This window comes from Leptinotarsa decemlineata, unplaced genomic scaffold (genome assembly GCF_025532065.1).
Source record: "Leptinotarsa decemlineata unplaced genomic scaffold, Ldec_3_MD MMD2_tig00026328_RagTag_RagTag, whole genome shotgun sequence".
Taxonomy (NCBI): Eukaryota; Metazoa; Arthropoda; class Insecta; order Coleoptera; family Chrysomelidae; genus Leptinotarsa; species Leptinotarsa decemlineata.
In genome coordinates this window covers 20,054,884-20,067,529 of record NW_027412688.1, presented here as the reverse complement: position 1 = coordinate 20,067,529, position 12,646 = coordinate 20,054,884, and the positions used below count along the sequence as shown (strand labels likewise).

Here is a 12,646-nt window from a genome sequence, read left to right as displayed (position 1 = left end):
ATAGCAGTTGTCAATGTTTTATTTCTTATATTGACTCTATTTAGATATTCCAGGATGCGAGGAATGTAACTTGCATTATGTTCAAGGATGTTCAAATTATTCAATTCTCACTGATTCCTTATAGTCCTTAGTCTTTAATGTCCTTAGTGACATGCATTACATCTTGGTCTATTGCCCCCTATCAGAAGATAGGAATGGTAAGATAGGTATATCTGATGAGGAGGCGATACATGATTAATTATTCTTTTCTAGAAAGATATTTCGGGTAAGTTCATTTTGATATATTTGGTTTGACTTCTTAAATAACTCTCATAATTATTCTCGTCACTCTCATAATTATTCTCGTCACTCTACCACGTAGGGGTGTTATTTTGTTTTATCAAGTCATCTGAAAGGATGAAGACCCCTTCATCGACAGTATACTACCTTTCTACAAGATAGTAGGTGCTTATTAGGCTCAAATATCTGCTTTATTCATATATGAATACGTTTTCTAGAGAAAAATGACACTCAGAGACTACGAGCACATAAGGATCTGTTATTATTCTTTAAATGACATTTTTTTTTGTGGGGGACTCAATATTTTATACTATTTTTGTGGATTTATAACCTTTCACAATCTGAAAAAATAAAAGATAAATGAATAGAGAATCTGCTGGAGTGTAGTAAAGGGCAAAAAACTGAAAAGTTCATTCCGAAAAGTTACTGCTAACATAAAATACTGGAAAGTCCAATTGGTTAGTAACTTGTCATATTCATAAATTTTGGTACAAATTGAAAAAATTATTGAAAAATTAAATATTGGTTAACGTTTCGGAAAACAATCCTTTTCCGTTTTCAAAACCTGTATTCACTATGAAAATATCGCCTTAAACTCTGATATATCCAATTTCTTTTAAAATTATTATGCAGTAATTTTTCAGGGTGAACTTTTCAGTTTGCCCTTCACTACACTTCAGCAGATTTTCTATTGATTTATTTTTTATTTTTTCAGATTGTGGAAGGTGATAAATCCAAAAAAACAGTATAAAAGAGGAACTGTTGGATTTGCGAAAAATCAATGTAGAGAAGAGCTTGCATATAATTCTGCAGTAAAAATGCTATAGGATTCTCTAAAGATCCATCAATGAGAGGCTTCTACATCAGTATATATTACTATTCATTATTAATATATTATGATTATTTTATATAATTATTTGTACTTTTTATAAATCAGATTGAAGTACCTTATTACCAAAAAATTTAATATATTAATTAAAAAAGTATTTTGGAGTTTCCTGTATTAGAAAAAAAGGGTTATGATCAAATTATTATTCGATAATGAAAAAACACATTATATACCTATATAATATTGTATTTTTCAAATTATCTTTTATGTTGTAATCTGAATATAGGAAGCAATATATCTTGATGCATTAAAAAACCTAAGTTTACAACATTTCTACTGAGTACTGTGTAAATCTTTTTAAAAAACCCGAATGTATTGATATCTGAAAGTTTCATATGAAGAATTTTGACAACTTCACTCCCATCTCAAATTTCTGATAGAAGCTCAATGTGGCACACACTGTATTTATGGTAATTATGCATAATCTATATTCATTCGAATTTTCGAAAAATCTTTATGTGCAACTCAATATATTTTTGTCAACTTATCACAAATGAAAAGTCAACATTTTTTGGTCAGATCTGCTTCTGTGAGATTTACAACCCACCAAAGTTCAAAAAAATTAAAATTTATTACAAAATATGGAAAACTAGCACAATAAATCTTAACAGGAATATGTCAACAAAATTTGATGTTATAATTTCTCAGAACATTTTAGATCTCATTATGCTCAAAAACATGTTTTCTCTTATTCAACCGTCATATTATGTCTTTCGATAGTAAATTTTGATCTACAACTTATTTCAATTAAATTTATTATATGGATCAATACAATTGTCTTTACTTACGCTACTTTTGTATGCTATTACAAATTAACCAGAAAACTTAGAATTTTTAGTAATTATCAAAATATAAGGTCACAAACATTAAAAAAACAAAACACTAACAGATACAACAGTAGGCTTTAGATGAAAATATGAAGAGTAATTGAGAAACTCTATTGTTGAGATATATACAGGTTTAAGTTAGGAAAATACATCCAGTTAAGGTTTGCTTATTCAAATTAAAATATAAACTCAATCATAGTATGAACCACTGATCGATACTTGTATCCTATATAAACTCAAATATTAATTCAAAATTTCTTACAAATATAGTAATTATGTTCAAAGAGTTTGCAATTTGTGTCTGTGAGTCCGTGGAAGCTATTTTTCCTTATCACTTATGTAGTTATTAAATCCAAAAAATACTCAAAAACATGAGAATTCATACACTTTCATTGAATTAATGGCAAATGGTGAAAATTGATAGACTTTTCTCTGCAATATTGATAGATATTCTACATCCAATTGTGGCTCATTAAAAAGCTTGGGAAAAATTAATCCAAAATTGTTTGTTTTACTCACTTCAAGTGAGATTTCAGCATTGTTCATCATGACAGTTTTAATCAACGTAAAAATGCACAACTAATGAAAACTTTTTTTCAGAAAATAGTGATTCTCACCTTCCAGAAGAGGATACATCGGTGGCATGTGCTCATGAATATGGACAGGCCTGGTGACCACTTCTTTGCTGCCAGGTTTCAAAAAATTGAGGTTATCTTCTTTGGACACAGGAAACTTGGGAGCAGGATGTGCTGCCGGGGCAAAATTAACATAGGTAACATACTCCTCTAATTCAGACAAATTTACCCCCATTTCTTGAAGAGCCAAACCCAGATGATCTAGATTAGCTTCTGTCTGACCGAATTCATTAGCATAATCATTTGTTGTCTTGGTGATTTGTTGAATATATGATGTGAAAATGTCTGTTAAAACCTCAAGAGGCGTAGAGTTGATGGAATGCCATCCTATAGTTTGGAGAATTTTTCCCACTGCTATTTTACAGTGATCACGGCTGTATTGTGCAGCCATTTTTATAAATGTTGAAACTTCTATACAATAAATCTAAAAAAATCAACTTCAATGTCAACAGATTTCTTCTTGTGGAATTTGTACGAAGAGGGTAAATCGTATTTTAGTTCAGCCAAAACTTCAGCTTTTGCACCCAAGGATTTGGCAACTTTTATTACGTGTTGCCTAAAATAAAACTAGTCAGTACACAAAATTATAATGATGGATTGATCTTACCTTGTAGATGTTTTATGCAATGAATATACTGTATTATTGGAAATTCTCAGAGCAGTTTCTAAAAATTTCATATCAATTCCTGCATTTTGCTTGGTGCCAAATGGTGGGTTCATCAAAACGGTATCAAATCCTTTATATGACCTTAAAAGTATAATATTAAACATTTACAACATAACTCTGGATTTATAAACTCTAGGACCAGTTTCAAGTTGTCAGGTTCATTGGTCGGCTGAATATGGATAAATGCATTTGCAAAATTTAGCTGGCTTGGTCAATATGAGTTTTTGTTTATGATGTTGGTTTTGGTTAGAAGTATCAATTGGTTCAGGATTTTTTAAATTATATCATTCAACTTATGGGACTACTCAGCATTTTCTTTAATTGTGTCATAGTACGATTTCAACAATATCGGCTTATAATATTTTTTCTTTGTTGTTTTAAATTCAAATACTAAGAGTTGAGTTTTCTGATTGTCAAGTATATTTTGCTTAGGTATATTGATTTGTTGAAATCCCACTCGTAATTTGAATTGAGTAATCAGATACCTTTCTTTTGTGTTATAAACTTTAGAGGGTAATCGAGGAATGTAAGCATTCACGGTCGGTAACAACTGTGTGAAAGCTATTTTCTGGGCTTTTTGGCCGTGGTCTTCAGGTTTTTATGCCTGATGAACTCTCAACCTACAGTTTATAAATCCAGTGTAATTCTCCAGAATTCCACTAACCTTGGTGAAATGTTGAGTATATCGCACTGAATAATATCAACATTTGTTACTTCATGTTCTCCAATGTTTTCCCGAGATATGTCAATAGCATCCTCATCTATTTCAAAACCAATGACAAGAGAGGCGTTCAGTACAGCAGCACCAATTGTCAATGCTCCACATCCACTTCCCAAATCTGCTACTAGTTTCCCAGAAATGTCACCATATTGAGACTGAAAATAACTTTACATGTAATGATATACTTTAAGAGATACATTTTCAGAAAAACATCACTATTAAAAGTATTTATGTTTGGAATATTTTCTAAATATTTTAACAAATTCGCAAAAAATTAATTCAGAAAATATATTTACAAATAAGTTACAAACCAGATATATTCGTATTTAGGATCAATATCACATAATCTCCAAACCCCAAATAAAATAAAAACATAACCACTAACTACTGACAGAACGTTTGACACTTCTTATTTATTCTTTCAAAACTGACAATGTTTATGGCCTTAGCTAGCAGGGCATTGCAAACAGCTTTTTCCTTCTTATAGTGCAATCTTCGTATCTCTAGGGCACCTTTTTCCGAGAATGTTGAATCTTTATGCACTTTAAGCACGTCAAGGATATTGTTTATTTATTGTAGAGGACACTTTATGAAAAAAATTTCAGAACTACAAATATTAATACTTGCATATCATAATAGCAATACCAACCGGTTGAATGTTCAAGGTAATCACCTCTGTCTTCTACTGTCCCTATTTGAAACTCAAGACATGCTCAGAGTAGAAAATTATAATCATAAAATTGACCATACATCAAATCTCTTCAAGCTAGGACTAAAATGATTTTTTAGCTATTTTTGACAATACTTTAATCTTTCCTGGGTAAGAGAAAGAAGTGTTGTTTGGGACATCAGTTGAAAAAAAAATCAGTTTAAAATCTTGGGCACAAGTTTAATGGTCAATACAGTAATTTAGGTACTCCACTTTTTTATTTATTTTTTTGAAAAGCCGTAAAACTGTTCAAATGTCGCAACACTCTCATGCTCAAATTTTTAGACAATTTGACTTTTTATCCAAGTGACGTTCCAAATAATGAATAATATACAAAAGAAGAAGTAAATTTGAACTGATCATATCAACATTTGTTTCATAATAAATGACAATTAAGTAAAACAAATGCCACCCAACTTTACGTAAGCCTCTTCATAAAAAAAATCTATATATTTCAGATATCAATTGCAACTCTGATATTTTCATAATAAATAAGTGGCATGCTTATGCAAATTCATTTGTTTTATAATTGAAAATTACAATACATTTAATGTAAACTCATTATTTAGAATGAAGTGTTCTAATGGTATTTTCAACAAGTCATCATTCATGGTAAAGGGACTTATCGGACTTCGCACTGTAAAGATGCACTCACATTCTAACATTAGTTCACTGACAATCATAATACTAATGTGACTTCGATAGTCTCATATAGTTCAAGAGTTCTATTTTAGTATCAAATACAGTGATATTGGTATCTGTTGAAGTTTGTTTTTCCGATAATTAGCTGTCGCAACTCTACGAACAACCTTCAAAAGTCGAAATTTGTGCGAGACAAGGATTACCGATGTATTACCTTTTAACGTGCGATTCCTAGCAAAGTATTCAAAGATAAATTATATTTTTGATTCCAGATACACAATTTTGGTAAACTTATTAGTTATGCCACATCATTAAACCAACTATGGTTTTTATACACCCATCTCAAATATTTTCAGATCGGAAAATTTATACTGTATCAATATCTATTGATTTCATTTGCGAAAATCCCAATATTTTCAAAAACCAAGTAGCTAGATTGTTGTTCAATTGATATTTATTTATAATTTGTGGCAATGTTGTAAAATTGAAATTTTGATATTTTTTGTAATTTAACTGTATTGGGGTAACCAGTTTATAAATATAAACAAATAAATAAATAGACACCGGTATTTTCCAGAATTCCATATTGACTCGAACTCTATTTCTATAATCATATCAAATACCTTTTGAAGAAAACTCAAAATCCAATAAACTGGTTCACTAACGGCAGGACAGTTACTTCCCGTCTTTAAATTCGGATACCCAAACATCAGCTACTGTTGCATAACTTCGCAGACAATAAGTTTTACATTTTAATGAATACCTGGATAAAATTTTAGCTTCTGATGGCAACAATCAAGTAAAATATAAAGACAAGAAAACGGAGAAGTCAAGTTTTTTCAAGGTTCACAATTCTGCTGACTATATCTTGATATACTCATGTTAAAATAACAATAAAAACCTTGGAATACTATTTAGAACCAAAAAGCTGTAGCACTACCGAGCAGATTTCAATAATTTGTTAGACCTCTGGAATATTGCTCACTTATATGAATATTTACCCTTGAATATATTGGATTCTGCGTTCACCCGATTAGAGATCACAATTCATCAACTTGACAACTTGGAATATCGATTGAAAGTAGAGAATTTTTAGATACCCTCAAAAAATAGTTCGAACCAGTAACTTAGTAATGACACTTCTTATCAACTTTCAATGACTTATTAGACCTGGATTGAACCTTCTTTAGAGTAAGATAAAGATAAACAATTTATGGGTGCTTTATGTAATACAGCATCAATACTTTCATATGAGTTTATAAATTGGCAAGTTGAAATTTCTTACGAACAAGAGACACCTACACATATCCACAAACATACTTGAAAAATATAAAATAAAATACAATTATACACATATACAGCCACCGATCTGAGATGTGTTAGCGGGAATCACATGAACTGGTACCTACTTGTAGAAGATCAGTTTGGTTTATTCAACAAATTCAGGTTTGCGGGGAAAAATTGAAACTGCGAAACTCTGAAGTGGAGTAAAAACAGTGACTTTGGACTAAATATTTCATTCTACTCTTGAAAAAATTCTGGGGAAGATCTTTGAAGTAATCTGGAAGGTCAAGGTCCAGCGAATTTTTCCTAGATTTATTCAATCTATTTCGTTGACATCTAAGATTTCCAGATCTTGTTGGGTAATTATGATGGTCTGAATTTTTGGTTTATGAATCATTCTTACATAGGCTTTTTTATGAATTTCTAATACGAAATTATAAATGTAAACCGATGGAACAGTCATAATTTCCAGTTTTGTGAAAAGAGGTCGGCACGAATCCCGCCTATCCGCTTCTGTTGAAATATTTATGGTTTTTTTTGTAGAATGAAGGCTTCAGCGGAATGGGAAGATGCAACGGAAAAAATAGATCCTTTACATTTCCAGAAGCTGGTTTTTGAAAAAAAATTTCATGATTATTTGAATTTAATTGATTTAAAAGGACCAAAAGATCAATATCTTGACCCAAAACAATGACAGTTTTATTAGTATCTCTGTCAATTTCTATCGAGGTCCTAATTATGTCAGCATCAGCATCTTCTTCCACTTCTTCCCAGGAAGACCCTTGTGAATGTAATCTTTTCATTAAAGTTTTTATTATTTTGTCCTTGTTTTTCTCGTTAGATAAAAATGTTTCTTGCAAAAATGGCATTTTTGTATGGTTTTGATAATCAAACTCTGGAATATTGTCTGAGGTTTTTCTACCACTACGTTCTTCTCTTTTAGTTGAAGTAGCTGCTGGTACTGTTGTGACAGTAACTGATTTTTTAATTTCGGGGTACCCATCAAAGACAATATAGCTGCTTGCTGCATAATGTTTTTCTACATAGCGCAAATATTTATTCATGATCTATTCCACCGATTCATTTTTCTGATAAATTACATTGTGCAGTAAAAATCCACCGTCGACGACATGCACTATGACGTCAGAATGCATTGATCTATTCACTCTCAAATAATTCGGTAAGTTGAGATTTTACATTTTTCCTGAGAACATTTTCTGTAAAAAGTGACAGTGGAAAAGGTGCAAGGTCGTATTGTAAATAAGTTTCCATATCTTTTTATTAAATAAACAATAAAAATTCAAATAAAAACAAATTGAATTTCAGTTATCATAATCATAATTTATCAAAGATTATGTTTAGAAAAAAAGTTATCGTATAAACAACGCATTCGTTTAACAATTTTTTAAACAAGTGGTTCCCAAACTATGGGTTGCGGGGGCAATTTGGGTGGGTTGCGTAGGTCACTCAGGTATATAAATTATTTCAATAGACATCTACAAATAATATTCAGAGAAGAATCTCAAAATATTGTAGATGTCTTAAAACTTCGAATTCGAGAACATTAACTATAGTAATGTATTTTTTTTACACCATCATAAAGTAGACATTTCAACAAACAAAAAGCATACCGACTTTTTGAAAAAAGCTGATATTTCGACGTGAGAATTTTCGATTGAAAATTAGGGTGCTGTTTGATATCAAGTCAAAATAAGGTGAAAAAATAAATATTTTGAATCAAATAAATGAGTGTATTTGGGACATAAAAAGGTAAGTTTTCAGCAAATTTCGTAGAACTTTTTTTTAAAGAGAAATAAAAAACCAAAAAATTGGTTATTTGAATTTTTCACATAAATTTTGAGGTTACGTAAAAACATTGTTGATACAAAAGTTGTAGATCTTTGTATTACCTACAACTTTACCATTTAACTTTTTTCCATAGTACTTGTAGTTTTGCCGGAAATTGAGATAAACCGTTTTTTACTCTAAAGAACTCACCCCCTCCCTCTTTCCGAACTTAGATCGCCCGTAATTTATTTTTCCTTTCATTTTTATAATATTTTTCTCTTTTTCTAATTGGTTTCATCCTAGTATTATTTTTTTTCACTTTTACCATTTTTGAAGGCTTCAGCCCTGGTCCATATAATGAAAGTAGATTTATAGATGACATGTGTTTGAATGACTTGATTTGTTTGGTTTACCGAAAGCGGTGTAACTCAACACATCTCAATATAAAAAATTATTTACTTTGAGTATGATATTGTGAAATACACTTCCTGAGACAATTTCGAAAAGAATGTGACATACAGGAATTTAAAACTAACCTAACCCAAAACTTTTTCAGAATGCTTTAACGATTAACAGTTCTTGTGCATTTATCAAAAAAGTTAGCTGTTTTTTTGAAACCCAGTGACTCAGTTGGCACGAAAATGATCTAGCCGCTTGATCACTGGCTATTCAGGATGGCATTTTTGCAATTTCCAAAAATATCATGTGGCAGTCAAATCATTAAGCAGTTGAAAATCCAAATGATTTGAAAAGAGAATATGAACGGATTTTAAATTTGATTTGGACCCGTTTTCAAATTTGAAATGTTAACAAACAACACAGTTTTATTTCCAAATTTCATTTTACAACTAAAAACCAATAACCAACACGACAGAAAATGAACAAAGGTGCAGTAAACAGATGCTGTAAGCGCCAAACGTGATGGCGAGCGATCGCGCAGGTATAATAGACTCTCCCAACTAAATTACTTTTGGATTAGGATAATATACATTTAGCATATTGTTTGTATTCCAAACATTCCTTATGGAATTCAATCAGATATCATTCACAGGATTTCTATACTAAATGTATATTGTGTAGGATTCTACACTATACATTTAGTTTATTGTGCAGAAATTATGTGATTGATATCAACATTCTTTATGGAATTAAATCAGATATCATTCACAGGATTTCTACACAATATATATTTAATATATATGAATTAATTCCATAATGAATGTTTGTAGAAATCTTGTGAATGATATCTGATTTAATTTCATAATGAATGTTTGTAATACAAATTGAATAGATTAAAGTGTTTTTTGTATAATTCAGTGTTCATATGAAAGTATTCCTTTCAAAAGAATTTTTCTTTCATGTAATTCAATGTTTATGAAAAAGTAGCTATTTCAGGAGGGCTTTTTCCTCCAGTTTGTGTCTGAAACTTACTTCTTTGCATGATCTACACATCCATGTACAGAGTTACTGCTTTCAAAATTGATTGCTTCCTTCCTTTCTTTGGAAGATTTCCACATTTTTTTTTTTGTATCAAGATGGAGTAGTAGAAAGCCAAAAACTTTGCCAAAAATTTGTCACTCCTAATAATATAACCCTTTCAATAAAAACAAAACACTTATCTAAAAACTATTTTCACCCATTTTCCAACTGAGAGAAATTTGCTTCAAATTTGACATTCATTTCACAAAATAAATATATTTAGCCAAATTACTTTATTAAGTATTGTTTAATGTGCATCTATTGTCAACTAATAGCAATTGAATATGTTTGAAACTGAACAATGAGTAATTCAGTGCTGACTCCTCATTAGACATTACTGAATAAAGTCACTTGCCTACAAGTACAGGCAAATATCTATAACCTTATAGCTGTATAATGAAATTATTGAGAACCTTTCTTTAATGGAGAAGCACAAGCACTGAAGAAAATCCTTGAGCTCCATTCAAATGAAAGTGATGATTATAGATAACACTTATATTCATTTGAAAGAAGGATATTTTGAAATGAATCCCACAAAGAGGCTGTTCTCCAAATGAACGAGTTTTCAAAATCATTATAGATAAATATTTCAGAAAAATGTTATTACTAGATTCAGGTACATATTTTTGTTTACTGAGCATTAATCAGAAGTCAAGACTTGTAACTCAAGTCTAATTTCAGAGATGTCACTCAAAAATAAAAAAATCAACTATATCAAAAACTCACTTCCATTAATAAATTAGAAACTCTTGTGGATACCATTGTTTATGAAACTATACACACTTCTACAAGAGACATTTTTGTTGATTCTGTTGACAGTATTACAAAATTAAACTAAAAATTAATGTGATGCAGGGTTACTATATTGGGAGAGGGGGGGGGGGTATGAAATGTCATCATTTTCGATTGTGGCTGCATATGGAGGACACTGCTATGTGATTGGTCGAATTCATTGTCCAATGATACTGAATCGTCGTGAAAAAAAAATATGAACAATAAGAGAAGAATTTGACCCCTAGTTGAAGTGTTCAATATTATTTATACAGAAAGAGATTTATCGGTTATTGAAGTTAATTATACTTATCTAGTTTTCAGAATATGGTGAAGAAAGGGGACCAATACTATCCGCATTATCGAATAATAATGTTGAATTGGATAGCAATGTGTCTCAGCGCAATTACATTACTGAAAAAGCACAAACAGCTTCTCAAAAACTTGAAACAAGAATTAAAACCTGACAGTTGAACAGGGCTCTACAAATTTTGAAACTTCATAAAGTTTAAATTATACATTTCCTGACATACATGAAAAACGGCCATCCGTTTGATTGGAGACCCAAACTAACAACCAAAACAAGCACATTTCCCGATCACCAGAAATGCAATACTATTCTCTCTTGTATATGGCAACTTGGTGGGTGAAATGCCCATCGAGAAGAGTATTGCATTTCTAGGGATTGGAAAAAGTAAGATTAATTACAGCACATATCAGAATATTTCACAATGCTACCAATGATATAAATCTTATGAAGATTTATATTTATATTTACTATTATGGATGCCAACTTTGTTTACATCTTCCCCCTTTCTTCAACTACCACCTCATATGAATTTTTCTCTATTAAAAAAACTCCCCTTTGAAGTAAGTCAAATTTATATTGCTATGGAAAAATAAGGAAAGCCATTTTTTTTGTTATTTATAATGTTTTCCACAACTTATTCCATTTTTGCAGATTGTGTAGTATTTCATTTAAACTCGAAGAAAGGCTTATATCAGTAAAATATATGTGAAAAGTTATTCTACACATTTTATCACCAGAAGTCAATTTGTTAACACTTTCAAATTTTTAGCGGTTGAATCTTTGAGAGTAGACTGGAGCGCCAAGTTATGATTTCAAATTCGTGACTGGGAAACAAAAATACACAAATCTAATTGAATTGTTCTCAAAGATTAGTGCAAGCAGAAAAAATTATATTTATGTCTTAGAAGCCATCTCGAAAGATGTAAATACAATAGGTCACGACAGTGAAAGACCTTATCCTAAAGGCCAAGTTATAATTAAATCTTAATTCTTCATTCCTATTTATTTAATTCACAATTACCTGTATGGTATACAACATATGCGACCCCAAATGAGGGGGTGTAACATATTGTTCAAGCAACACCTTGGGCTTCTCAAACTCGGATATACACTGCAGTCTTTCTTCCAAATGTCTCAATTTCAAACACGGATACATTAGGATTTTGTCTCGAAACGTGGTAAAACAGGTAAGATGAGGTTACCAAATGAAGACTCTTGTGTAATAAAATATCCAGTGGATTGTGCGTTTGCAGTTTGTAGTGCCGTTCTCTGGATGGAATTCATAGAATGACTATCAGAACTAGTTACTGTTGTCGTTCCTAGCACTGGTAAGGCAGAAGAACTCAAAGTGGATGCTACTCCTTGTTTGAGAAGCAGTTGCTTTTTTAATTGAAGTTCTTCCAAAATTTTGCGGTTAGCAAGTTCTAATGAGGAAAATTAAATCAATTAAATGTTACATATTATTTTATAAATATATGTATTTACCTCTTTGAGCATTCGGTTGTGGAAAAGCCATCAATAAATGAAATATTTTCAATGTTTACTTCTTCCACCACTATGTACGAATTTAGCTTGTTCATTATCTGTGGCAGTGTTGCCAGCATTGGCAACATTGATCTGTGCTCAAACCAGAAACCACATTAAT

The 12,646-nt window shown here is 30.9% G+C and overlaps 3 protein-coding genes and 1 long non-coding RNA gene across 4 annotated transcripts in view; 1 reads left to right on the top strand and 3 right to left on the bottom strand.

Annotated features, from left to right (window-relative positions):
- Taf3 (TBP-associated factor 3) overlaps positions 1-3,021 on the bottom strand; it is an 18,414-nt gene extending 15,393 nt beyond the window's left edge. The window contains exon 1 of the mRNA XM_074182425.1: positions 2,613-3,021. Within this exon, the coding sequence (XP_074038526.1) occupies positions 2,613-3,021 (409 nt within the window). The remainder of the gene's footprint in view (positions 1-2,612) is intronic.
- The window catches only part of LOC111518173 (uncharacterized), a 27,874-nt gene extending 19,591 nt beyond the window's left edge, over positions 1-8,283 (top strand). The window contains exons 3-4 of the long non-coding RNA XR_012467286.1: positions 2,596-5,149; positions 7,197-8,283. This is a non-coding gene — a long non-coding RNA (uncharacterized lncRNA). The remainder of the gene's footprint in view (positions 1-2,595; positions 5,150-7,196) is intronic.
- Positions 3,042-12,157, bottom strand: Mettl5 (Methyltransferase like 5). Its single transcript, XM_023174534.2, has 4 exons — positions 12,023-12,157; positions 3,962-4,173; positions 3,238-3,378; positions 3,042-3,186 (listed from the first exon to the last, which is right to left on the bottom strand). Exons 1-4 carry the CDS (start codon positions 12,155-12,157, stop codon positions 3,042-3,044), a joined length of 633 nt encoding a protein of 210 aa, XP_023030302.1.
- LOC141485563 (SOSS complex subunit C homolog B) lies at positions 11,986-12,646 on the bottom strand. Its single transcript, XM_074182426.1, has 2 exons — positions 12,487-12,646; positions 11,986-12,425 (listed from the first exon to the last, which is right to left on the bottom strand). Exons 1-2 carry the CDS (start codon positions 12,515-12,517, stop codon positions 12,157-12,159), a joined length of 300 nt encoding a protein of 99 aa, XP_074038527.1. The 5' UTR covers positions 12,518-12,646; the 3' UTR covers positions 11,986-12,156.

Coding starts and splice junctions, on each gene's coding strand:
- Mettl5 (XM_023174534.2), bottom strand. CDS start 12,157: ATGTATCCGTGTTTGAAATTGAGACATTTGGAAGAAAGACTGCAGTGT. Junction 4,174..12,022: donor ATATGTTGTATACCATACAG/GTAATTGTGAAT, acceptor AGTTATTTTCAG/TCTCAATATGGTGACATTTC. Junction 3,187..3,237: donor TTGCATAAAACATCTACAAG/GTAAGATCAATC, acceptor GTTTTATTTTAG/GCAACACGTAATAAAAGTTG.
- LOC141485563 (XM_074182426.1), bottom strand. CDS start 12,517: ATGGCTTTTCCACAACCGAATGCTCAAAGAG. Junction 12,426..12,486: donor ACAACCGAATGCTCAAAGAG/GTAAATACATAT, acceptor TTTCCTCATTAG/AACTTGCTAACCGCAAAATT.